Source organism: Molossus molossus, unplaced genomic scaffold (genome assembly GCF_014108415.1).
Source record: "Molossus molossus isolate mMolMol1 unplaced genomic scaffold, mMolMol1.p scaffold_m16_p_5, whole genome shotgun sequence".
Classification (NCBI taxonomy): Eukaryota; Metazoa; Chordata; class Mammalia; order Chiroptera; family Molossidae; genus Molossus; species Molossus molossus.
Window position 1 is genome coordinate 57,668,698 of NW_023425388.1, and position 27,781 is coordinate 57,696,478.

At 35.6% G+C, this 27,781-nt stretch overlaps 1 protein-coding gene across 9 annotated transcripts in view; it reads right to left on the minus strand.

Annotated features, from left to right (window-relative positions):
- Positions 1-27,781, minus strand: part of ATP13A3 (ATPase 13A3) — a 114,178-nt gene that overhangs the window by 31,402 nt on the left and 54,995 nt on the right. For 8 of the 9 annotated variants that reach the window (XM_036242420.1, XM_036242421.1, XM_036242422.1 and 5 more), the window contains 15 exons: positions 27,435-27,585; positions 24,521-24,637; positions 23,900-23,917; positions 23,654-23,807; positions 23,438-23,558; positions 17,273-17,397; positions 14,919-15,094; positions 14,286-14,408; positions 14,127-14,206; positions 13,233-13,275; positions 13,035-13,144; positions 12,629-12,725; positions 11,655-11,727; positions 9,034-9,211; positions 7,595-7,782 (listed from right to left, as the gene is read on the minus strand). In XM_036242420.1, the coding sequence (XP_036098313.1) occupies positions 7,595-7,782; positions 9,034-9,211; positions 11,655-11,727; positions 12,629-12,725; positions 13,035-13,144; positions 13,233-13,275; positions 14,127-14,206; positions 14,286-14,408; positions 14,919-15,094; positions 17,273-17,397; positions 23,438-23,558; positions 23,654-23,807; positions 23,900-23,917; positions 24,521-24,637; positions 27,435-27,585 (1,754 nt within the window). Of the gene's footprint in view, positions 1-7,594; positions 7,783-9,033; positions 9,212-11,654; positions 11,728-12,005; positions 12,078-12,628; positions 12,726-13,034; positions 13,145-13,232; positions 13,276-14,126; positions 14,207-14,285; positions 14,409-14,918; positions 15,095-17,272; positions 17,398-23,437; positions 23,559-23,653; positions 23,808-23,899; positions 23,918-24,520; positions 24,638-27,434; positions 27,586-27,781 lie in introns of those variants that run through there. The other variant, XR_004956727.1, reaches the window with a different exon arrangement.

Below are 27,781 nucleotides of genomic sequence, written 5' to 3' on the forward strand. Positions count from 1 at the left end.
TGGAGGACTTCCAAAGAGAAATCGACAGCAATACAATCATAGCTGGGGACTTCAACACCCCGCTGACACCAATGGATAGGTCCTCTAGACAAAAAATTAGCATGGAAACAGACTCTAAATGAAGCACTAGACCAAATGGATTTAATAGATATCTACAGAGGATTACACCCCCAAAACTACAGAATTCACATTCTTCTCAAGTGTATCTGAGACATTCTCAAAGACAGACCACATGATAGGACATAAACTAAATCTCTACAAGTTCAAGAAGACTGAAATCACATCAAGCATCTTCCCAGGTCATAATGGCATGAAACTAGAAATCAATTGCAACAAGAACATGCAAAGACATTTCAACACATGGAGGCTAAATAACATGTTATTGAACAATGAATAGGTTACCAAAAGAAATCAAGGAAGAAATTAAAAACTTCCTAGAAACCAATGAAAATCAACACACAACAACACAAAATCTATGGGATGCAGCTAAAGCAGTTCTGAGAGGGAAGTTCATAGCACTACAAGCCTACCTCAAGAAACAAGAAAAATTTCTAATTGACTGTCTAACCTCACAACTTAAAGAACTAGAAAGCAAACAAAAAGAAAACCCCACAGCAAGTAGAAAGAAGGAACTAGTAAAGATCAGAGTAGAAATAAATAACATAGAGACCAAAAAACAATTTAAAGGATCAATGAAACAAAAAGCTGGTTTTTCGAAAAGATAAACAAGATCGATGGACCCTTAGCTAGACTCACCAAGAAACAGAGAGAACCCAAATACACAAAATCAGAAGTGAAAGAGGAGAAGTAACAACCAACACCACAGAAATACAAAAATTCGTTAACAACTACTATGAACAATTATATGGCAACTTGAACAGACCAATAACAACTAAGGAAATTGAAGAGGTAATCAAGACTCTCCCAGCAAACAAAAGCTCAGGCCCGGATGCCTTCACGGGGGAGTTTTACCAAACATTCAAAAAAGAACTAACACCCATTCTCCTCAAACTATTTCAAAAAATTCAAGAAGGAAGACTTCCAAACTCGTTCTATGAAGCCAGCATAATTCGAATTCCAAAACCAGAAAAAGACACTACAAAGAAAGGAAACTATAGGCCAATATCCCTGATGAACATAGATGCCAAAATCCTGAACAAAATACTAGGAAATCGGATCCAGCAATACATCAAAAAAATTTTCACCATGACCAAGTGGGATTCATCCCAGGGATGCAAGGCTGGTACAATATTCACAAATCAATAAATGTGATACACCACATAAACAAAATGAAAGATAAAAACCACATGATCATATCAATAAACCCCAAAAAAGCATTCAACAAAATCCAGCACCCATTTCTGATAAAAACGCTCAGCAATGTGGGAATAGAGGTGTCATATCTCGACATAATAAAGGACATATATGAAAGACCTACAGCCAACATCATACCCAATGGGAAGAAACTAGAAGCGTTTCCCTTAAGAACAGGAACAAGACAGGGATGTCCACTTTCACCACTCTTATTTAACATAGTACTGGAAGTCTTAGCCACAGAAATCAGACATGAAGAAAAAATAAAAGTGATCCAAATTGGAAAGGAGGAAGCGAAAGTGTCATTATTTGCAGATGACATGATATTATATGTAGAAAACCCTAATGACTCCATCAGCAATCAACTAGACTTAATAAATGCATTTGGCAAAGTAGCAGAATACAAAATTAATGTCAAGAAATAGACGGCATTTGTATACACCAATGATGAATTCAGAGAAAGAGAAAATGAAAATACAATCCCATTTAACATCGCGGCAAAAAAATTAACATACCTAGGAATAAACTTAATTAAAGAAGTAAAGGACCTATTTGCAGAAAACTACAGGACATTGAAAAAAGAAATAGAGGAAGGCATGAAAAAGTGAGAGCACATACCTTGTTCATGGACTGGAAGAATTAACATCATTAAAATGTCCATACTACCCAAAGCAATCTATAGATTCAATGCAATCCCCATCAAAATACCAACAACATATTTCACAGAACTAGAACAAATACTTCAAAAGTTCATATGGAACCAAAAAAGTCCCCGAATAGCCACAGCAATCTGGAAAAAGAAGGACAAAGTACATGGGATCACAATACCAGATATCAGGTTATACTACAAAGCTATTGTAACCAAAACAGCCTGGTACTGGCACAAGAACAGGCATATAGATCAGTGGAACAGAACTGAGAACCCAGAAATGGACCCAAGGCAATATGCTCAATTAATATTTGACAAAGGAGGCAAGAGCATACAGTGGAGTCAAGACAGCCTCTTTAATAAATGGTGTTGGGAAAATTGGACAGCTACATGCAAAAAAATGAAACTGGACCATCAACTTACACCATACACAAAAATAAACTCAAAATGGATAAAAGACTTAAATGTGATCCATAAAAATTCTAAAAGAAAATGTAGGCAATAAAATTTCGGACATCATATGCAGCAGAATTTTCACTGATACATCACCTAAGGCAACAGAAACAAAGGAAAAAATGAACACATGGGACTACATCAAACTAAAAAGCTTCTGCACAGCAAAAGAAACAATCATCAAAATGGAAAGGCAACCCACTGTATGGGAGAATATCGTTGCCAATGATACATCAGATAAGGGGTTAATTTCCAAAATATATAGAGTACTCATACAACTCAACAAAAGGAAGGCAACGGACCCAATTAAAAAATGGGCAGGGAAGCTAAATAGACACCTCTCCAAACAGGACATACAAATGGCCAAGAGACATATGAAGAAATGCTCAACGTCACTAATCATCAGCGAGATGCAAATTAAAACAACAATGAGGTATCACCTCACACCTGTCAGAATGGCCGCCATCAGCAAATCATCAAACAAGTGTTGGTGAGGGTGTGGAGAAAAGGAGACTCTAGTACACCGCTGGTGGGAATGCAGACTGGTGCAGCCACTATGGAAAACAATATGGTGGTACCTCAAAAAATTAAAAATTGAACTGCCATTTAACCCAGTGATCCCACTTCTAGGAATAACCCTAAGAAGCCTGAAACACCAATCAGAAGAATATATGTACCCCCATGTTCATAGCAGCACTATTTACAATAGCTAAGATCTGGAAACAGCCCAAATGTCCATCAGTAGACGAATGGACAAAAAAGCTGTGGTACATATACACAATGGAGTACTATGCAGCTGTAAGAAAGAAAGATCTCTTATCCTTTGAGACCACATGGAGGAACCTGGAAAGTATTGTCCTAAGTGAAATAAGCCAAGCAGAAAAAGACAAATACCACATGATCTCACTTATAAACAGAATATAATGAACAAAACAGTCTGAGGAATACGGTAGACCCAGAAACATGGAAGTAGCGTACAGACTGACATCCCTCAGAAGAGGAGGTGCGAAGAGATAAACCACAGAGCTTATATGCATGTATGCATAACCAATGGACAAAAAAGCGGGGGGGATGGGGACGGGGGTGCCAATGGGTTAAAAAAGGGTAAACATCTGTAACATAAAAAATTTTAAAAAACAAACAGGTTTTACATATACATATATATTGTTTTTATAATACATAAATTATATAGTCATTCAAATAGTTATTATGATCAGTTAAAGAAAAAGTGTTTAGAAAATGGCAGTTGGGAGTACACAAACACACAAACTAAAAAGAAAAATCAGAAAAAAGGAATGGTCAGAATACAAATGCCAAAGAGAAATGTGGAGACAGAAGTTTTGTTTCAATAAAGTAACAGGCCATATTGAATGTTTTTCAAATCCTATTGCACTTTCACAAACTATAAGCAAAAACGGATTTGTAATCTAGCTCCTGGCATGTTGCAAGAAACTTCTCACAGCCACCTCAACACTGTTTCTCAAATTTTCATGTCTTTCTCCTTGAGCAACCCCCTTTGATCACACCTCTAAACTCTGTCAAGATTTCCATGGGAAGGAGAAAATAAATGACTGAATCTTTCCTCTGTTTAGCCAGGGGAGAAAAAGAGGCACTATTCAAAGTAATTTAACAGGGGACGTGAATGGATGACAGATTTATATAACCACTCAAATGAAATGATCAATAAGGATTTCAATCAAGAATGGAAAAATTAGGTATTCATTTTAGAGAGGTAAGAGTTTCTAGTAGACTATGCTCTCAGCCCCTGGCTTCTCCTAGCCTTGTCAGTAATGTCTCAGTAATCCTATCAAAGTGCAAGTAGACAGCTGTCGAAACAAAAGCTGTGTTGGTGGTAATTAAGGGCCAGCAGAGAATGGTCCTTAAGTTAAAGATTTAGATTGTTTAGATTCTGCCACTAAGCTATGTGAACATGAGCAAGTCATTCAGAGTCAAATTATTTAAACTATAAAATGGGGATATAATGAGATTTCTGTAGCAAAGAATAGATTTAAGTACTTAAAATACAATATAATACATAAAATCCTGTTATTATAAAATATGTCCCAGCTTATGGCATCATAGACTTGTTCATGATACCAGATACTTTTGATAAAATATGACACCAAAATGAGGCACAGTAAAGGATTTCCTTCATATTCCCTTTGGTAAGTGAATCAAAAATAAAACCTTAGCCCTGGTCAGTTTGGCTCAGCCATTAGAGCGTCAGCCTGCGGACCAGAGAGACCGTTCAGTTCCCGCTAAAGGCATGTACCTCAGTTGCAGTTTGTCCCCAGCCCCGGTTAGGTGGCAACCGGTCGATGTGTCTCTCTCACATCAATGTTTCTCTCTCTCTCTCTCCCTCCTGCTCTATCTGAAGATAAATGCAAAAATGACCTCGGGTAAGGATAAAAAAATAAATAAATAAAATAAAATAAAACCTTACATAGAGTTAAAAAATCCCACAATACTCATCTATGGTTGATACATATCTCCTCTTGTTCCTTCCTCAAAAATACTAACTGGGATCTTCTGGCCTATAACCAATTTCGTCTTTTTATTCCTATCCCTCCTTCCTTACTCAGGTACTTGTCTTTAGAAGACCACCTTGTCCTGCAGGGCCTCTAGGTTATCTGCTTCAATCAATTCAGGCATGGCAGATGAACAGGAAAATGATACATAGGCCAAGAATAGGAGAGATACTGGCAGTTAAGTGATAATGCCTTCAGACTGAGAAAAGACATGGATATCACAAGCAGTCAATTATAGGGATCAAGTAAGAAACTGGCAAAAACTGAAGCCAAAATCCCAAGAAATCACACCTAGTTAAATAAGAGTGCAAGAATTTAGTCCATATCATCATGGCCCGTGAAATGATAGTATAGTCAAACAAAGAAATATACTAACTGGGCTAAGCTAGAGTTGAAAATAGGTAACCACACACTGAAATTAGGTTTTTCTTAGAATCAAACTGAACCAGAAGACAGCCAAAAACTCTGGAGAGAATGCCTAAGATTGATTTTGTAAAATAGTAATCTCAAGATAGATTTAATATATTACACTGTTTAGATACAAAGAACAGCAACTAGCATGTCCTAACAAAGAACTATAAACTATCTACTCTGGGAGAAAATAAAAAGTTGTCCATTCTAATAAAGTCTTAATTCCCCATTCATTTCTCTCTATATTTATACTTTACATTGCATATTACTTTATATAGTTATACTTAAGTAATTTCTTTTTCTTTCCTACTTTTCTTACTTTACTCATCAGTATTCCAAGATTAGCGGATGTGAATGACAGACAAAAAGACAAGATGTGAAAATTAGCAAAGTATGTATCTGTTGCCTTTACAGTTCCCATTGTATTTTTTAGGAAGTGTGTTTTATGACGGCATGCACTTCTGTTTATCCACCACAGACATGCACAAACTGCTCAAAGTAAGAACAAAGGTTCTGTGGCTATATTTCTACAATATATAATTTTTAATACACGTTTTAAAAACATAGTCTAGTGGTCAACAATTAAGTTTATTATTCATTTAAGTGAATATTAAGTGGGAATACAAAATATGTAAACCTTTGTGTTTTTTTGAAGTTTTTCAAATATTATAAAAGATGCATTTTAAAGACAGGCAACTAATAGTCTCACTTTCTATTTTTTTTGAATTGGAGAAGCATAGCCCGGCCAGTATGGCTTAGTGGTTGAGTGTCAACCCATGCACCAAGTGGTCACTGGTTCAATTCCCAGTCAGGGCACATGCCAAGGTTGTGGGCCAGATCCCCAGTGAGGGGCTTGCTGGAGATGGCCAATCGATGTTCTCTCTCATCAATGTTTCTATTTCTTTCTCCCTCTCCCTTACTTTCTCTCTAAAAATCAAGAAAAAATATTTTTTTTAAACTGGAGAAGTACAGAGAGGGTAGATTTACTTAGATCTCTAAAACTAACTTTTCTGATGTGGCTATCTTGCTTACCAACCAATCTGAACACCAGTTTTCTTTATAGAAAGAAAGCATTGTTTTTTGATAGATGCTTTAGCTACGTTTAGGCATGCTCAATGTTTCCTTAAATTTAAAAATATTAAACTAAAATTAAAACATGTATATCAAAATTACTTATTAAGTTCACCTTCTAATAAGGTAAGTTTAATTAGCAAATCCTCTTAAAAATATAGTGATAAACCTTCTATGGAAGGCTTTCGTCCCACAATATGGTTCTAACATGATTCTCAGTAACATAGTTTCTATTTGTTAGAGAGGAAATATCAGTTCTTAAGGAAAAAAAGTAAAAACACTTAAATATTATAGATACTTTTATTTGAACAGTCTTATCTGTCCAAAATATAAAGTAATAAAGTCTGCTCTACAAACCACATTGGGTATAAGTATAGAATAAGGTAACGTATGTGAAAATACTTTCTAAACTTTAACATGAGGCAGAAATGCTAGTAACTGTTATTCCTATGACATGTCGGAATCTGTGACCTAACATTCTGCCAACCCGAACACTGGCATTTCTCCACAACTACAGCAATAGAATAACTACTACTCATTCCAAGATGCTGCCATAGTCATAGTTCTATATGAAAATAAAAATTAACTTGTTCTATATATTAATTAGTATGTTTCCAATCAGGGATCAAATCCACAACCTGGGCATGTGCTGTGACCAGGAATGGTACTGGTGACCTTTCAGTGTATGAGATAAAGCTCAACCAACTAAGCCACACTAACCAGGGCTAGAACTGGTGGCTTTATTTATTTATTTTTAAGAAAGTTAGTTTTTAAAAAAATATGTTTCTATTGATTTTTTTAGAAAGAGAGGAAGGGAGAGGGAGAGACAGAAACATGGATTAGCTGCCTCCTGCACACTCCCTACAGGGAATTGAGCCTGCAACCCATGCACCCCGCACTGGGAATCAAACCGGAGACCTCTTGGTGCATAGGACAATGCTCAACCAACTGAACCACACCAGCTAGGTAGTGGTGGCTTTAATTTTAAACTTAGGGTGGCAGCTACCATGAGAATAAAACAAGATAGTAAACATCTAAATCATTAATTAGGTTTATTCTATTTGTGAATATATCTTTTATTTTGAAAAGACAGTTTTAACTCTACTCTTCTTTCATTATTTTTAAAGAAGTTAAGCAGGATGGAAATCACAATAAATGCCAAACTTACAATTCTTGTAGCAAGGTTGCCTGAAGGGTTTTCCTTTTGAAAAGGCAATTGCCACTATGAGGTACTGAAAACTGGAGATAAAAAACACTGTGGTATTTTCATAATTTTGTATATTATGTGGATCATCTTCAGTTTCATTGTACAAATGTGAAGAATTTCCATATTGGCTTCCTGTTGTATTACAAGCACTAAAATACACACCAAAAAAATCTTGTTACTAAACACAATACCAATTTCCCAACAGAAACCAATTTTACCTTGTCTTGAATCACTATCATAAAATAAATAGAAATAAGCTAGAGAGCACAAGATCCAACACTATTAAGATATATGACACAGGTAGAAGAACACTAAGGGTTTTTTCACTTTAGTCACATTTCATTCAGTTATAAAATGAGAAGAAACTTCACTAAATAAAAATCCCCTCCTGCTTTTTCAATTTGCGGAGTAATTTTAGTAAAGGTACACAGACCTTGGATTTGACCTTAGCTCTGCCAGTTTTTAGCTATATTTGGGGAAATACTAATTTCTGAGCCCATGTCCTGATCTGTAAGTGTCAATACCACCTGCTCATTCACAGGTTTACTGTGGGGAAAGAGTAAGATAACACATGTAAATGCCCAGCAAAGCACTTGGCACTGAGATGGGCCTTAATATTCTCCAGCTATGGCTCTCTCATCTCTACTTCCAGGTGGGTAGGACTGTCAAACATATATAGGACTAAGTATAAGAAATCCGCAATATCCATTACTAAAACATCAACTATAATAAGCATAGTAAAGTGGTAACAAAATGTTGATCTGTTACAAATCTAGAAAGATTCTTGAGAACAATCCCATATACTCCTTTTCATAGGCAGTGTTTATATGTACATGTCAGCAAACAGTAATATTAAGTTTCTAAAACTTTAAAGATAAGTAATCTCCTTCAATCAAGCAAACTAAATGTTTGCATCTAAAAATTTAAATCTACAAAATTACTTTAGTGAATAGCTTGTATGTTTAAGTAATTAAAATAATGTTATCATGATTTGTGAACTGTAGAACACTCTATCCATATACAAATAATACTATTTTAAAAAGAACTTAGGTTTTAAAATTTCATTTCCTAAACTGGGGTTAGAAAAGTTAGAAACACCTATATTCTGGGTTTAGAAAAGTTTCTAGTGATTAATTTCAATTTTTTCATTATACAGATCAGGAAATCAAGGCTCAGTAGCAAATTAAGAAACTGGTCCAACTTGATAGTGTTTAAGATCTTGCCAGACCATCTTCCTACAGACAGAAGAAGTTATTATCATATAAAGTCAAATACAAGCCAAATTATTTAAGTGTTCAATCAAACTACATGCAAAACTTTTATGCAAATTTTAGACTTCTTTTTATATGCACGTATGTTACACACACTTTTCAGTTTTCTAAACAGATTAACCAACTTACTCTGAATGTGGACGCCATACTTCATACCAAGGTTGCTGCTTGACCCAAAAAAACCCCAAAGATTGAAATCCAATGCAGACAATGATCTGAGACAAAACGGAGAAGAGAAGGGCCCCCGATATGAGACCTGAAGGTGGTCTTTGTGCCACAAGTTCCTTCCAAGCAGGATTTAAACTCACTATATTGAGAAGAAAAAGATGAAAGGTTTGTAGCTAACCTAATATGTTACTATAAAATACATAATCAGACTCATTTAGGAACTTTAGATTTTTGTTTTTGTCTGACAAATCTTTAACATGAAAAATGTCCAAAATCCAAGCCAGATGTCCACAAGTAATATGTAAAAATAAACAATTTAGGCCCGACTGTTGTGGCTCAGTGGTTGAGTATCGACCCATGTAACAAGAGGTTGCCAGTTTGATTCCTAGTCAGGGCACATGCCCAGGTTGTGGGCCAAATCCCCAGTTGGGGGCATGCAGGAGGCAGCCAATCGATATTTCTCTCTCCTTGATGTTTCTATCTCTCTCTCCCTCTTCCTTCCTCTCTCTCTACAATCAATAAAGAAAAAAAATTTTTTTAAATAAATAAATAAAAAATAAACAATTTAGCCCTGGCCGGTTTGGCTCAGCGGTTAGAGCGTTGGTCTGCAGACCAAAGAGTCCCGGGTTCAGTCCCCACTAGGGGCATGTACCTCAGTTGCAGTTTGTCCCCGGCCCCAGTTGGGGTCGTGTGGGGTGTGGGTGGCAACCAGTCAATGTGTCTCTCTCACATCGATGATTCTCTCTCTCTCTCTTCCTTCCTCTCTCCCTCCCGCTCTAGCTGAAGATAAATGCAAAAATGTCCTCAGGTGAGGATAAAAAAATCAAATCAAATCAAATCAAATTAAATTAAAAATAAATAAATAAATAATTTAGGCTTTTCCAAAAATGATTCAGGAGTACTTTTTATTCTATTGAAATTCAGAGTACAATACTAGTACAAGTAAAAAGAACACTAAATATAAGCATATAAACTAAGATTAATTGTCGCCCTATATGTATAACTAAGAATTTATTTCTAAATCTTGAATTGCAAAACTACAGTTAAAATAATACAGATTTCTTCCTCTTAAGGAGACATTAACAAAGGTTTGAAGCAATATAAACATAACATAAAAAACAGTAACATAAAAAAGGCTTTGACTGTTTATTAAGGTGGTATCCACTGAGTTTCTTCATGGTAAAGTTTCTATTTTTTTCTTTTTACATAAATAATTTGTATACTGAGGCTATGTATAACTCCCATTCCTCATCAAACTTTCATTTACTAATTTTTGTGTTTGTTTTTTTTTAGAGGGAGGGTGGGAGGCAGAAACATCAATCAGTTGCCTCCTGTATGAACACTGACTAGTAGTCAAACCAGCAACCTTTTTTTTTGGTATACAGGGCAACACTCCAACCAACTGAGCCACTGGGCCAGAGCTCATTCTCTAGCTGTAGCATCCATTAAAGGTTGTCTATGATGTATTACAGAACTGTACACCTGAGACCTATATTATTTTATTAATCAATATCAGCCTAATAAATGCAATAAAAAATGAAGAAAAATTGTCTAAATTAGTCATTCTCAACCAACATGATTTCTCCCTCAGGAAACATCTGACAATGTCTGAAGATACTTTTGGTTATCACAACTGGGAGAGTGTTACTGGCATCTAGTTGGGTAGAGGCCAGAAACGCTGGTAAGCATAGTACAATGCACAGAATAGTCTCCCACAACAAAGAATTATTTGGGCTAAAATGTCACTAAAACCAGGCAGGCTCTTTCAATGGTTTAAGTCCATCATTGCATTTATTCACTCATTCATTCATTACCTGCCTGTTTGCCTGCCAGTATGAACTGTAAATTTTTATTTTATTAAATGGGTCAGATCCCAATACCATCATTATTAATTTTGATGTGAATATCACCAATACTGGGATAAACCAACACCTTGTGTCTCCTTATATAATATACTTAGAAAGACATAGCATCATGTCTGTGATATTCCCACCAAGAATTCATAAACTTGTTTGAGAAACATCAGATAAAGCCATATAACTGGCATATTTTCTTTCATAAATGCCAATGTCAAGAGGCCCCAAAAAAGGCTAATGCAATATTCCAGATTAAAGAAGAATAAAGAGACATGATAATTACATGAAGTTTGTAAGCCTTGATTAGATCCTGGGCTAAGAGGATAGGAAAAAAGATAGGTATAAAGGACATTATTGGAACATATGACAAAACTTGAATACCAGCTGTGGATTAGATAATATTGTATCAATGTTCAATTTCCTGATCTTTATAACTATGTTTAATTATATAAGAGAATGGCTTTGTTTTTAGGCAATATATACTAAAATATTCAGAGGCAAAGGCACATGAAAACATAAATTTATACTCAAGTATTTCAGAAAAGAATGGAGAAGAATAAAATAAATGGAGCAAAACATAAGCAACTGGTAATAAAAGGAAATATAAACAGGAAATATGAAGAGGTATCCACAATGTTACAATCATTGATGTAAATTTACTAAAGTTTAATAAGTCACATTGGAATTTCATATGCTTTGAAATCAATAACAAAACAAACTACTCACTTGTAAATACCACTACCAAAATGATTGCCAGATCAATGAAGAGAAACTGGAAGTCTCCTAGGTTACTTAATACCTATAGAAGTAATTTTTTTTAAACATAATTAGTTTTCAGAAACTATTTTTATACCACTTTCTCTTGGGTTTAGTTTCTTCCCCCCCAATAATTACTACTAAATGACACTTGGACCTGCTTAAAAAGTGAAATACATATGCCTTTCAAATCAGAGAAATACAACATATTTGCAAACATTCAATTTAAAATATTAGTATAAAAGTCATCTCCTAACAAGTCGTTCAATAAAAGTATTTTAAAAGGTTTTTGGCAAAAGGAAAACACAAACTTTTACTCACAATATTCAATATTCTTGAAAATTAGTATCTTGAAGCTTCCTTAATATCTAACAACACCCCTCCTGATACTTTCTACAAATGATAAAAAAGTATAGTTTCACAAAGACTCCTTGGGATGTCACCAATGTTCACTTAGAGATATATATATATAAAGTGAGATCACTTCCAGTATAAAATCTGATGGAGTACCCATGGACACACCACTGTTTAAGCTTTTTTTCCCCAAATTCATAATGTCCTACAACTGCTGAAACATCTTTTCTCATTCCTGCCTTTCCCTGTAAGTGTATAGCCAAGTTAACTGTAATTCTGAAATATGTCACAGCTTGGCATTTGGAAGAATTCTAAAAAAGATGTACAATCTGTACTAAAGGCAAAAAGAATCCAATCATCTTTTATTCACAAGGTTCTGCCACAGTTTTTGGCCTTAAGGAAAATGTTATTCCACATTAATGAGATTTTCCAATCTGTTACACAAAACGTAGTAAACTAAATAAAAATTCACAACTGCTACTTAAGTTCCATAACTAATGGATACATTCAAAAATCAAACATATATGCTCATATCTTAATTTAAATGTCTTAACACTAAGTGCCATCTCTGAAGCAGTATTAGTACTCACAGAATACAGTAGAGTAACACTGAAGTACTGTATAATGCTGTACAAAGCCATGAATTTAAACACACAGAAGGAAGTTATTAAAGCAGCACGGCCTTCCCTGTGAAAACAAATGTTGGCATATGAATAAAGGCATTTTAAATTCCTCCTCCAAACCACAATTATATCATGACAGATGAACATCAGTATTCAAGTGCTATAATAAAGCACATTTCTACCCAAAGAACTAAGCCAAAGTAGAATTGGAAGAGATGAGGAGTAACAATCAATCTGATGACAATAACTAACAGATCAAATATACCAAAAAAAACCATAAAAACAAATTCATATTACTTTCTATGATAACTTTTTTCTATATTATTAAAGCAAGCTACAAAGAGACAACAGGGAAATTTTCTATTTGTCCTACCTAATAAGATTTGGCACACAAGAAATACTAGGAGTTTTGGAGGTAAAGGGAGATGCCACTGAAGCCTCGAGCTCTGATAAGGAAATGCCTCCATGTGCCCTCTTCAGAGCCTAAAAGTGTGAAAAAGGAAACGGGTTAAGTTTTGTGAATGTGACTTAGGCTAGAGAAAAAAATGTAAGTTTCAAAAAGTATACTTACACCACAATCATTTGCACCATCACCACACATCCCAACAAAGTAACTAGGAAACACAAATTAAGTAACCATTTTGATTAATTTCTTAAAACACACGACACTTAACATAATATTTCTCTAATATAGTACTATGGAGAGCTAATAAACCAAGATTCCTTCAAGGAAACAAATGAATGTTTTCATGTCCACAGGCATGTGGCTCTGCACCAGCATGCATGTCAAATTCCCTGGGTAGTCTCATATTTATGTCACAAAATAGACACATCAGTTTATCATTTTATCATCTCAATTTCCTAATCTTTAGAGCAAAGTACGTGGGCTTATATAGTCTTTAGCACACTTACTTGTAAGGCTATCAGTAAAGAGTTCTCTCTTAAAAATTTGAAACATAATTATTTATTAAGTCTATACCCATGCCCTGGCCGGTTTAGCTCAGCGGTTAGTGTCAGCCCAAGGACCGGAGTCCAGGGTTCAATTCCAGTCAAGGGCACATGCCTTGGTTGCAGTTCAATCCCCAGCCCTGGTCGGGGTCATGCGGGAGGCAACTGGTTGATGTCTCTGTCTCTCCCTGTCTCTCTCTCCCTCTCCCTCTCATACCTAAAAATCAATGAAAAAAAATCCTCTGGTGAGGATTTTCAAAAAAAACTATAAAGTCACTTCTATCAAACTGAAATGAAAGAACTCTACCTCATAGATATGACCTGGAAAAGAAATTGCATATTGTACTCGAGCTGTCAGAGCCTACACGAGCACACAAGCCTCTTTTAAAAAGACATTTCAAGTTATCACCTACCTATCTTATAGGGAACAATAATATATACAAAAAATATTAATTACTTTTCTGGGTTTAAAAATGAAACTACAAGTCATTAAACACACACACACACCAATACTCACTCTACATTTTGCAATGCTTCTACTAATTGTGTCTTCTGATCGGGTGCCATACGAGCAAACACGGTGCCGTGTAACATCAACTGAAAAATATATTAATTCTTTTAAAATACTGTTCAGAATGTATTCATGTGAACACATACATAAACCCAAATCACTAACCTTTGGAACAAGGTCTTGAAAATGCTCCAGTATCACCGAAAATGATTTTCCATTCATTGCAAAATGATAACGAGTCACCGGAAGATCCTCTAAGGTATCATGGACCAATTTAATTGGAATAGCCTGTGTATACAACATTCAGAACAATAGCTAGGCAGCCAAACCAAGTAACACCACCCTATTTTAAATATATTTGATCCAAAACTAAATTATTTCATTTGACATTTTACACAAAACAGTGAAAGTTTAACACTTATTGAAATTAAAAGAAAATTCAATTTTAAGGGGAATCTATCTATTTAGTAAAAAAAAAAAAAAAGAAAGAAAATAAAAACTTAAGGAAGGCTAAATACCAGCCTCAATTTGAAATGATCCATGAACTAAATATTATGTCCCACCTGCATCATTTATCACTACTTTTAAAATAGGATAAATCTTTGGGATTCTTACACTTTAAAACTGTGCTTCTCAACTTTGTCTATCAAAATTTAAAACACTGAGATTCCTGGGTCTAATGAATCAGAAGCCCAGGCTTCTGTTTTTGTTTTATTAAATTTTAATAAACCACATTTTATTTTTTAGACTAAATTAAAACAAGCAAACTTCAAAAGGGGAAATACATTTTGACATTACCTCCGAGTCAATTGCTGACGAATTACTGCACTGTGTTAGAGTGTCTGCATAATGCCAATTTATCTTAGCAACTTTCCCATCCTTTGGAGGTAATGCTTCAGCAATAATTACTTTATCCTGAGGTAGTATCATTCCACAGTCTCTGGCCACAGAGACAGCAGTTAACATGTTGTCACCTAATTTTCAAAATATTAAAAACACTTAAAATTAAATGAAAATGAAAACATAAATGTATTAACTGACAAGTACTTAATGAGAATCTACTATAGTCCCCATGACTGGGCTGAGCAAAATGAAGATAACGTGTGGTCTTTACTCTTGGAATTTAAATAAAATCAGAACATACTTATCAAAGGAAGCCATGTCAGAACATTCTCACCCACAATTTTTAAAGCCAAATAAATTCTCAATCTATATTTTTTTTAATCCTCACCTAAGAGTGTGTTTTTATTTATTTTAGAGAGAGAAACATCAATGTGAGAGAGAAACATTAGTTGGTTGCCTCCGATATGCACCCTGATGGGGAATAGAATCCACAACCTAGGTATCTGCCCTGACTAGGAATCGAACCCGCAACTTTTTGGTGCATGGGACAACACTCCAACCAAAAGATCCACCCAATTAGTGCCATTGTCAATCTTTTCGAGTCATGCAGTAGTAGTACCCACTCAACACTTGGTACCATGCTACATACAGAGTAGGTGCTCAATATATATTTATTGAAATTACCTAAGAGTGCAATTGGTGATCTGTTTAAGAATACTAGAATAGTATCACAGGAAAAATAAATGAATGATAAAAGCAAGATTACACAAAACTAAAAGATAGAAAAGATAATAAAAATATAATCTTTATAAGATGTAAAAAGAAGCAAGACAGACAACTTCTCGGTCATGAGGAAGAACAGCACTGAAGGACAGGCTCAAGAGAAGAAAATAATAGCATACAGGAGAAGCCGGCAAAGGTTTTGGGAGCCCACTGCTATCTGAACTCAAGGGCAATATTATCCCCCCGCCCCCAACTCCCACACACGAGTTTTAAGGGTGTCTTCCTTTGACCAGACAGACCCCACCTTAGGACAACAAAACCATAGTCATGGCAGAGAAAGAGGGGGAAGAGATAGAGATAGAAAGTGCTTTGAAGCAGTCACTAAAACCAGTAATTGATGGGATGCTAATAAATTTAGTTACTTGAGCTGTATCGTCATAACTATGCTATTAGGTGAATCTCAGAGTCTAAAACATAAAAATGTGCTTATCCTTTAACATATAAGTCTTACTGAACACATAAATGCCATAAAGAGAATATCTTAATTTTGATTACTTACTAAGAAAAAAACACTTCTAGCTGCCACAATTTCACACAGCTAAGAAATGGCAATTATCCAATATTCTCAACAATACAGCCCTGGCTGGTTTGGCTCAGCGGTTAGAGCATCAGCCTTTGGTCCAGAGTCCCAGGTTCGGTTCCCGCTAAGGGCATGTACCTCGGTTGCAGTTTGTCCCTGGCCCTGGTTGGTCATGCGGGTGGCAGCCACTTGATGTGTCCCTTTCGCGTCGAAGTTTCTCTCTCTCTCTCTCTCTCTCTCATTCCCACTCTATCTGAACAAAAAATGGAAAAATGTTCTCGACTGAGGATAAAAAAAAACAATACAATAACACCAGGAGAATCATTCATCTATAGTAATTTTTTTAAAAAAGCCTATTTCCACTTTTATGCTGATTCAAGCGATTATAATAAATGTACCATCTTATACATAAAAATGTAATTCTAACAAATATTTATATCATTTTCCATGTGCATGGCAGTTCTGAAAAGTACAGAAAACCTCCAGATAACTAAAAGATACTCTTAACCCTCAAAAATCTCATATTCACCCAGCCGGTGTGGCTCAGTGGTTGAGTGTCGACCCATGCACCAAGAGGTCGCTGGCTTGATTTCCAGTCATGCCACGTGCCTAGGTTACGGGCCCAATCACCAGGGGGGAGCATGTAGGAGGCGGCCAATCGATGCTTTCTATCATCGATGTTTCTCTCTCTCTCTCCTCCCCTTCCTCTCTAAAAATCAATTTAAAAAAAAAAAAGAGAGAGATAAAAAGGAGCAGAGTTTAAATTTTTATAGTGTTCCCTTGACTATCTTACTCTAATTTCTATAAATAGAATTTGTCAGACTTCAAAAGAATATTGCCACATTAGTTTATACCTTGAAAAATACTCAGAGCTGAAATAGGGCAATATAGGATGCAGCCACTATATAATATGCTTTTATAACCAACTGATCATTTGTAAATATTATGTAACTTGAACTCTAAGAGTCACACTCAATTTTTTCTGTGTCCTTTTATAAAGTCTAACCTGTGACCATGACAGTGCGAATGTTGGCTTTATGCAAATCTTCAAGTACTGCAGGGGTTTCTTGCTTTAATTTGTTCTGCATTATAATTAATCCCATAAAATCCATGTTGTTTTCAATGGCATCTCTGCAGATAAAGAAATTTTAACACACAATGGTTTAGTCAAGAGAACAGGCTATTTTCTCTTTATATTGATAAAGCAATTTAAAATATCCAAAAATTATAAACTAAGACATTTTATACGCAGAATTAATCACATATGTGTGTGCTTATGAGTTCAGTATCTCAAAAAAACTTAAACCTGAAAAGACAATTCCCAAGAAATACATTTTGAAATTAAATTTTACCCTTTGAAATGCAGGAATATAAGGATTATTTGGAAACATATAGTTGGCTCTCCACAGCCCCAGGGGTTCTTGGAACCAATCCCTACACAGATATCAAGGGACAACTGTATACCTTTGTAAGACACTAAATACTTATAGTACTGAGAAATGTTCAACTTGTATCCCACTCACCAAAAGAGCGAGCATAAATAAATGTATTTCTTTTACTGTCCTCCACACAACATACCCTAACTTAAATGTTAAAAGAAAAAGAAAAAACAATTAAACTAGATTCTTTATCAAGTTTTTGATGAATTTTATAAACTCTTGATCAAATTCTTGATCCTTGAAGTGTGATCTAAGAAGTATCAGATAGTCAACAATAAACTCTACATAGAACCCAGAGATAAGTCTTTTAGAATATTCATATTCAATAAAGATGCTATTCCTTCAAATAGCTGAGTACCTACAATGCACCAAGCACTATGGTAATCTTTAGGATGTCAAAGATGAAAAGACATGCTCTCTACTCTTTGGGAAACAACATGCAAGCAAAGAGATACACACAAAAATAATAAGAGCCTCAGCACTATGATGGACATGAAGTCTGTTCAGTGTGTTAAAGAAATCTCAAGCTACCACAGTTAAATCAGAAACATTTTTTCAATGGAAAAAGGGGGCTTAAGGTTACAGACCAAAATTTCACACTTACAATAACCAAATGGGTTTTCTACACAAAATTCGACAAAAAAATTCCTTTACATAACTATAAATCTAAACATCTTTGATACATAATTTAGAACAATGGGTGTTAAAGGATAGTTAAGAAAACTTAATACAAATGGTATAGCTGGTGGCAGTAGGAGAAACAAGCCTTGAAACCTGAAAATGCATTTCATAGTGCAAAGCTCTACAAATGTGAAACTACTGGGTCAAAAGCACTGCAGCCATTTTCCTATGTGGTACTAGCTCTTTCTGGCTGCAGCTGGTTTCTTAACTTTCCTATGATACAGGTCAAGGAAATTTTGCCCTCTAATTAATGAATAGCACAATATCTGATTGGAGAGATAAAGGTTCAAGTTGTTAGAGAAATGCCAAAACCTATTCCCAGAAGGTAGAATGGACACACAGAGGTCTCAGTTGAAAAGTAAGGATGAAGGGGAGCAGAGAGAGAGAGAAGCTGATACAGGAATAGAGTATTCTGGGCAGAAGGAATAGCCTATCCAAGGGCATAGAAAGATGCCTGAATATAACAGACTCAAGAATTAAAGACAATTTAACAGTTAGTCCTTAGGAGGGAAATGGTGAAAGGTGAAGTTGTAGATAAAAAAAGAGCCCAATATGTCCTTCACAGAAATCAGAATACAGTATTTTACATTTTGGCTCCCAATCATGTATATGCATTAAATCAGTGATTATCACTTGGGGGAGGGTGGGGCACACATTCATACTTAGACCACATCCCTCAAAAATTGTTTTATAATTAGAATTCTGAATGTAGTTTTTCCTTTTAGTTAATTTGGTTATCTACCCTATTCCTTTAGTTCTCACTCAGAAAATATGATTGTCCTACAAACACTTTTTTTTCTTATTTTTATTTTTTTAATCCTCACCCGAGGATATTTTTCCATTTTTTTTGTACAGATAGAATGGGAGGGAGAGAGAGGAAGGGAGAGAGAGTGAGAAACATCGACGTGAAGGGACACATCGAGCGGCCGCCACCCGCACGACCAACCAGGGCCGGGGACAAACTGCAACCGAAGTACGTGCCCTTAGCGGGAACCGAACCCGGGTCTCTCCAGACCACAGGCCGACGCTCTAACCGCTGAGCCAAACTGGCCAGGGCGTCCTACAAACACTTTTTACTTAACGTGCCTAGAATAATTAACAGAAGTTCTAATAGTCCATAATTTAATGCCCTATGGGTGAGTATTTGCACTATGTTATTTGCACTATTTAAACATGAACTTACTACACACATGAGAAAATATATCTTCAGGCTGGATTCCTAGAACTGCACTTCTAGGTCAAATTATAAAAGCAAATTATAATGTTCTTTAGAATTTACAGTAGTGTAGTAGCAATATGTTGTTACAATTTTCTCAAACCTTCCCTAACACTCGCTATTATCAATCTTTCCAATTTTGCCAACCTTAGGAAATAAGCGATGTCATAATGTTGTTTATTTTGTACTTCCCGAAGAACTGAAGTGTTCTATCATTTTCATGTGTTTACTGGCCATTTATTTATTTTTTTTCTGATATTTATCTGTTTGTATTATTTGCCTATTTTTGAAAATTGTGTTTTGTTTTCTTTCCTGATGCATATACCTGATTGTGAACTCCTTTAGTAGGTGATGGGGAACGATTTATAAGAATTCCATGGCCTAGCTGGTTTGGAGCAGCAGTTACGAGTTGGCCTGCACAATATCCCTGATGAACATAGATGCCAAAATCCTGAACAAAATACTAGCAAATCGGATCCAGCAATACACCAAAAAAATTGTCCACCATGACCAAGTGGGATTCATCCCACGGATGCAAGGTTGGTACAATATTCGTAAATCCATAAATATGATACACCATATAAATAAAATGAAGAATAAAAACCACATGAAAATATCAATAGATGTTGAAAAAGCCTTCGACAAAATCCAGCATCCATTTCTGATAAAAACGCTCAGCAGTGTGGGAATAGAGGGATCATATCTCGACATAATAAAGGCCATATATGAAAGAACTACAGCCAACATCATATTCAATGGGCAAAAACTAAAAGCATTTCCCTTAAGAACAGGAACAAGGAAATGATGCCCACTTTGCCACTCCTATTTAACATAGTACTGGAAGTCTTAGCCACAGCAATCAGACAGGAAGAAAAAATAAAAGGGATCCAAATTGGAAAGGAGGAAGTGAAATTGTCATTATTTGCAGATGACATGATACTATACATAGAAAACCCCAAAGACTCCATCAAAAGTTTACTGGATTTAATAAATGAATTTGGCAAAGTAGCAGGATACAAAATTAACGTCAAGAAATTGATGGCATTCTTATACACCAATGATGAACTCACAGAAAGAGAAACTAAGAAAACAATCCCATTTACCATTGCGGCAAAAAAATTAAGATACCTAGGAATAAACTTAACCAAAGAAATAAAGGACCTATTCGCAGAAAACTACAGGTCATTGAAAAAAGAAATAGAGGAAGATATAAAAAAATGGAAGCACATACCCTGTTCATGGATTGGGAGAATTAACATCATTAAAATGTCCATATTACCCAAAGCAATATATAGATTCAACGCAATCCCCATCAAAATACCAACGGCATACTTCACAGAATTAGAACAATTACTTCAAAAGTTCATATGGAACTAAAAAAGGCCTCGAATAGCCACAGCAATCTTGAAAAGGAAGAACAAAGTTGGAGGGATCACAATACCAGATTTCAGGTTATACTACAAAGCCACTATAATCAAAACAGCCTGGTACTGGCACAAGAACAGGTATATAGACCAGTGGAACAGAACAGAGAACCCAGAAATGGACCCAAGGCAATATTCTCAATTAATATTTGACAAAGGTGGCAAAAGCATACAGTGGAGTAAGAACAGTCTCTTCAATAAATGGTGCTGGGAAAATTGGTCAGCTACTCGCAGAAAAATGAAACTAGACCATCAACATACACCCTACACGAAAATAAACTCAAAATGGATAAAAGACTTAAATGTAACTCATGAATCCATAAAAATCCTAGAAGAGACTGTAGGCAACAAAATTTCAGACATCATACGCAGCAGAATTTTTACTGACACCTCACCTAAGGCAATAGAAACAAAGGAGAAAATGAACACATGGGACTACATCAAACTCAAAAGCTTCTGCACAGCGAAAGATACAATCATCAAAACGGAAAGGCAACCCACTGCATGGGAGAACATAATTGTCAATGATATATCAGATAAGGGGTTAATTTCCAATATATAGATAGTGCTCATACAACTCCACAAAAGGAAGACAAAGAATCCAATTAAAAAATGGGCAGAGGAACTAAATAGACACCTCTCCAAACAGGACATACAAATGGCTAAGAAACATATGAAGAAATGCTCAACATCACTAACCATCACAGAGATGCAAATTAAAACAACAATGAGGTATCACCTCACACCTGTCAGAATGGCCGCCATCAACAAATCATCAAACAACAAGTGTTGGCGAGGGTGTGGAGAAAAGGGGACTCTAGTGCATTGCTGGTGGGAATGCAGAATGGTGCAGCCACTATGGAAAACAATATGGTGCTATCTCAAAAAATTAAAAATTGAACTTCCATTTGACCCAGTGATCCCACTTCTAGGAATATACCCTAAGAAGCCTAAAACACCAGTCAGAAAGAATATATGTACCCCCATGTTTGTAGCAGCACTATTTACAATAGCTAAGATCTGGAAACAGCCCAAGTGTCCATCAGTAGACGAATGGATAAAAAAGCTGTGGTACATATACACAATGGAGTACTACGCAGCTGTAAGAAAGAAAGATCTCTTATCCTTTGAGACCACATGGAGGGACCTGGAAAGTATCATCCTAAGTGAAACAAGCCAAACAGAGAAAGACAAGTTTCATATGATCTCACTTATTTGTGGAATATAATGAACATAACAGTCTGAGGAATGGGGTAGTCCCAGAGACGCGGAAGCGGGGTACAGACTGACAATACCCTAAAGAGGGGGGGGGTGGGGGAGAGATAAACCACAGAACTTATATGCATGTATGCATGAACAGTGGACATAGACAACAATCTGGGGAAAGGGCAGGGAGGGAGGGGGAGAGGGGAATCAGTGGAAGAAAAAGGAGAAACATCTATAACAAAAATTAATTAATAAAAAAATCAATGAAAACATATTTTAAAAATAAATAAAACTATCATTTTTTAAAAGTTTGTGATTAAAAAAAAAAAAAAGAGTTGGTCTGCAGACCAAAGGGTCGAGGGTTCGATTCCTGGTAAAGGGCACGTGCCTAGGTTGCAGGTTTGATCCCCAGACTTGCCATGAGAGAGGCAACCAATCAATGTATCTCTCTCACATCAATGTTTCTTTTTCTCTCTCCCTCTTCCCTTCTGTCCTTTCTAGTCTATCTTTAAAAAAATCAATCAATTAATGGAAAAATACCCGTGAGTGAGGATTAACCAAAAAAGAATCCCAGGTAGAAAGGAAGAAGACTGCTATTAGATCTGAATGTTTAAAAGCTCTCTCTCTGAAGGCAGTGTGGAACACAGACAGCCAATGACTATTGGTTTCTGCTTGCTTACAACTGCTAGGTACACCATGAAAGATTTCTAAACAAAAATGTTATTCTCAAAGGGTAAGTTTATATCCATTACAGTAAAAGTGACAATCCTTGAATGTCAAACCCATGTCTATACATGGACATAATTGTGATACTGGTAATACCATTTGACCTTTAGAGTAGAGGGTAATTGCGTTTTGTGACTCATGATACTCTGTCTAAATAAGTACTTGGTTTTAACCACTGGACAAAAGCAAGTTGATCATTTTGGAAAAACGAACTTCTGTAGAATTAGGTTTACTAAAACATAATTAAGTTCCTAGAACATGCCTGACACATAGCAGGGACTCAGTAAATATTTAACAAATAAATTGAATATAGTTCCAAAGAGCTAGACTTTTATCTCAATCAACTAAAACATTGCATTATGTATATTTGCATACATTAAATATTTAATAAACACCCAATTACATACAAATTATTGTGTGACTTACATACACATAAATAATGCATCAGAAAAACTAGAAAAATCGTTTATCAACCTTACCTGCTAATATTCTGTACTTTATGCCATGTCAGTTTTGACTCCAATTTTCTGTGTGCAAGAGCAATTACACGGAAGCCCTGTTTAGTGTAATCTTCCAAAACTTTTTCAAAATCAACAGGAACTGTAAAAGGAAAAAATAAATATAGACTGTTAGAATTGCTAATACAAGCTTATACAAATATCAGAATTGTATTCAAAGCCTAGTTGGCTCCTTACCTGTTTCAGATTTACAAAGACTGGCAATGACCTCAGGTGCTCCTTTCATGTAAGCATCCATTTTTTTATCGCCTAGCACCCTTGCAACCACACTCATACGTTGCAAAGCAGAAGAAAATGGGAACTGGCGAACAATTCCTATCTCATAAATAGCCTGTATAATTTCAAAAGATGCACAAAGCATTTATTATTCTTTAAGAATTAAAACAAATACACTTAGGTAACAAGTAAACATTCTTCACTTACTGGAAGTTCAAACAGCTCCTAAAACAAAACAAAAAGAATAAAGAAATAGTATAGATTAAGTCCATTAATATACTCAGGACAAAAAACAACTATGAATCCACAAAACATTATTTGGCAAATGGCAAAAAAATTCGATTATTTCAAAGTCATGTTTTAAAATTGCTTCTCCCCTGCCTCCCATTTTGAAAAAGTATATTCTTGAATATTTTCAAATATTCTGCTATCCTAAAAACACTAATATATTAAATACTAAAATAAACTATGGGGAACATATTTAAAAATTCACCTAAAAATAAAGCCTCTCACATATTCTTTCTATTAAATTCTAAGAATACAGGTGCTATTTGAAAGGATTAATCACCATGTCACCACATATCTAAATCACAAGGCACTAAGCTGTTCAATAAATAGGAAGAAAAAGTAATGGTACTGAGAAATAAATCTCAATATTTTACAAAAAATACCTGCAATACCCCAGGTGTAGTTTCTAATAAATGCAGTTAAAATATTCATATCTGCATGAGAATTAAAGAACATGTGATTTCTTTTTCTAGTTATATTTTAAAGTGAAGACTGAATGTGGGCAGTAATAGTATAATCCAGCTTAAAGTGATTTCGCACCATTTCTTGGTTTCCAGCAGGTGTAGATTCAGGAAGAAGTTGTTTTGGAGGACGAACCACAGTTGGCATAATTCGATTATGAAGTGCTGTTTCCTCTTCAGTTGCTTCTTCTAGAATCTGAAAGGAAAATATTCAACATACTGCTTCATAAAACTTAATTCACTAGTTCCACTTTTAAATGAAACACTATGGCTATTTTCAGTGAAGTAAAAAAAATATTGGGAGTCCAAAAAGTAAACGAGCACTACTAGATTATTAACATAAATAAAACAAAATATAAACAAACTACTTAAAGTCCTAGCAACACATGGGTGAAAGGAGAAAGAAGTTAGCAGTAGAATAAAGAAATAGAGAAAGCCTGGCCGGTGTGGCTCAGTGGTTAAGCATTAACCCATGCACCAAGAGGTCACTGGTTCAATTCCTGGTCAGGGTACATGCCCAGGTTGTGAGCCAAATACCCAGCATGGGGCATGCAGAAGGTGGCCAATCGATGTTCTCTCTCATCAATGTTTCTATCTCTTTCTCTCCCTTCCTTTCTCTCTAAAATCAATAAAGAAAAAAAATTTTTTTTAAGAAATAGAGAAAAATTTCTCTAATTCTGCTCCCATAACCTGTTGGGCTTAGAGACTAGTACCACCAAACAAACAAACAAACAAACAAAAAAAGTTCTTAACCATTCCAAAAGCTTCAGTCTATCATCCAGGGATTCCTTTCTGCTAACAGAACAGTGTTAAAAACTATATGGAGCTCAGATATGGTTAGTAGAACCAGTGGATCAAGTAGAATCAGTGGATCAAGAACACACTGAGGTCCAAAGACGTAAATATATTGTTCCTGTTTGAATTTTTCTAGTTAGGGTATCACTAACCTAACCCCTTAACAATTACTTTAAAAACAATTTTTTTTTTTTTTTTTGTAAAAAGTTTAAATAACTTGTATTGAAAATACACAGAAATGAAAAACAAGCTAATTTAAGTATAACTGGAGGAATCAATCAACAGGAGAATAATGGGAGACAGGAACTATGCCCAATTACCCAATTTTATACAATTCTAAGACACACTTTAACATCTCTGAAATTGGGAGGCATCTCATAGGGAATCTCTCACACCAAATAGCAGTAGTTCCCAGTTAGGGAAAACATTCCACTGATCCTTTCTGATAAGACCAAGCATCAAAGCATCTAAGTCAATAAAACTTGCTATAATCCAAACTTACTAATTCAATACATTTTTTAAAATTCTACAAACAAAACACTAAAATCTACCGAAAATCTATTCAGTTGGAGAAAAGCCTTAGAGAACATCAAAAACAAATCAGTCCTATTGTGCTTTACTCTCTACAAATAAAGTGGGCCTCCTTTAGGAAATTAAATTCGACAAGTACTTACTGTGAGCTTTCAGAAGCTGGCAGAGAGCACTTATCTACTCGTTCATCTCCTTCCCCTTCAAATATGAACAACACACACACACACACACACACACACACACTAAACCTATAAAAGTAAACAAAAAGGATAGTAGGGAGAGGATATTTCCAATAAGGAGATAAAAGGCAATACTGAAACACACTGATGAATATAGCAATGAAGGAAATAGGAGCCCAGAATAAATGACATACAGGAGAGGTGGAAACATTTCTCACCAGCCAGAATAGCTGAAATAAGCAAAAAACCAAAATCAGGGAGTCATTCCCTAGAGATATGGACTCCTATCTAAGAGGAGGAAGGGCTCCAATATGAGGGTTACCACTCGAGTAAAGCCCTGCTTGTGCAAGCACTTGGAGTGTGTGAGGAGCTCACCTGAAGACTAATTCTGTTCCTCTGAAACTAAAGAATGTCTGCTGATGAGAACCCACCCTGGACACACAAGCTCCCCTGAGCCAGTCTTCCCATTCAGGGGAGATGCTTTTTAAGAAAATAGTTTTACATACCAATGGGTAAAGATAAAAACCTTACTGCAACTAACCAGAGTTATCAAATCAGACCTTCATTCTTAAATATAAAAGTATTATCAAGATGTATAATGCAAACAACAAGCATGAAGAAAGATTAAGGGTAGGGAAGAAGAACAATAATGACCCAGAGAAAATAAATCATTAGAAGCCAGAAGGGAATTTTATTTTTTTATCCTCACCCGAGGACATTTTTCCATTTTTGTTCAGATAAAGCAGGAGGGAGAGAGGAAAAGAGAGAAACATCAGCGTGAAAGGGACACAGAGTGGCTGCCTCCCATATGACACCAACCAGGGCCAGGGACAAACCGCAACCGAGGTACGTGCCCTTAGCGAGAACCAAAACTGTGTCTCTCTGGATCGCGGGCCAATGCTCTAACCGCTGAGCCAAACCGGCCAGGGCAGAAGGGAACTTTAAAAATTAAACTATCATTGCATCTATAAAAGAACTGAGTGCTGTGAAATGATTAACAACCAAAGAACATAAGCAAGCACATAGCAATTAAAATTATCAATGGCAAAACATATGGAAAGAACAAACACAAACCTCTGTGTGTGTAAGGACACAGGAAGTAGAAGATGGGGACAAAGAACACTAAAGATACATCACTACTATACACCTTTTATCTGACCAACAAATTGTGATGCTGAAGATCATCTTACTGACTCAGGCTTACTACCCCAAGTTGCGGATAGCTGATATCTATTATACACATAAAACAGGGGTCATCCTCTATTGAAGGCGTTTAAGTGAGTCAATATAACTAAAACAGACTTTTTTTTTTAACACAATTATAATGATCACTCCAGTGATTCACTTTTAGAAATTACATAGTTCCTTTCATGGAACAAGATAAACAGTTGTCAAAACAACCAGCAGAAACAATCCCTCTGGCAAGGTAATTTTTACTCTATTTCCCTAAAGTTACTGTGCTTTAAAACTTTAAAACATTAAACTTACCCATCCGATGGCTTCAAACATTTTCAAATCAAGTGGATCACCAGAAAGCACTCCTTCAATTTTTGTGAGTGAATGGCAAGTAGCCATACAAGCAACAAACTGAGACTTTACCAACATCTGATTGCAAACGTTTTCTTCTGGCAAAAGAAAACTAAATAGGAAATATACTGAATTAGATTAATGAATTCCAAGACTCAAGACAATATTCTAACAATATTCAGGTTTAGTAATTTTTAAAAATGGAAATAAAATGTTTGCATTTCTACATTTGTTTTAAAATCCTCACCCAAGTGCCTGGTCGGTATGGCTCAGGTCTGGTTTCAGGGCCCAATCTTTGAACCACTGCA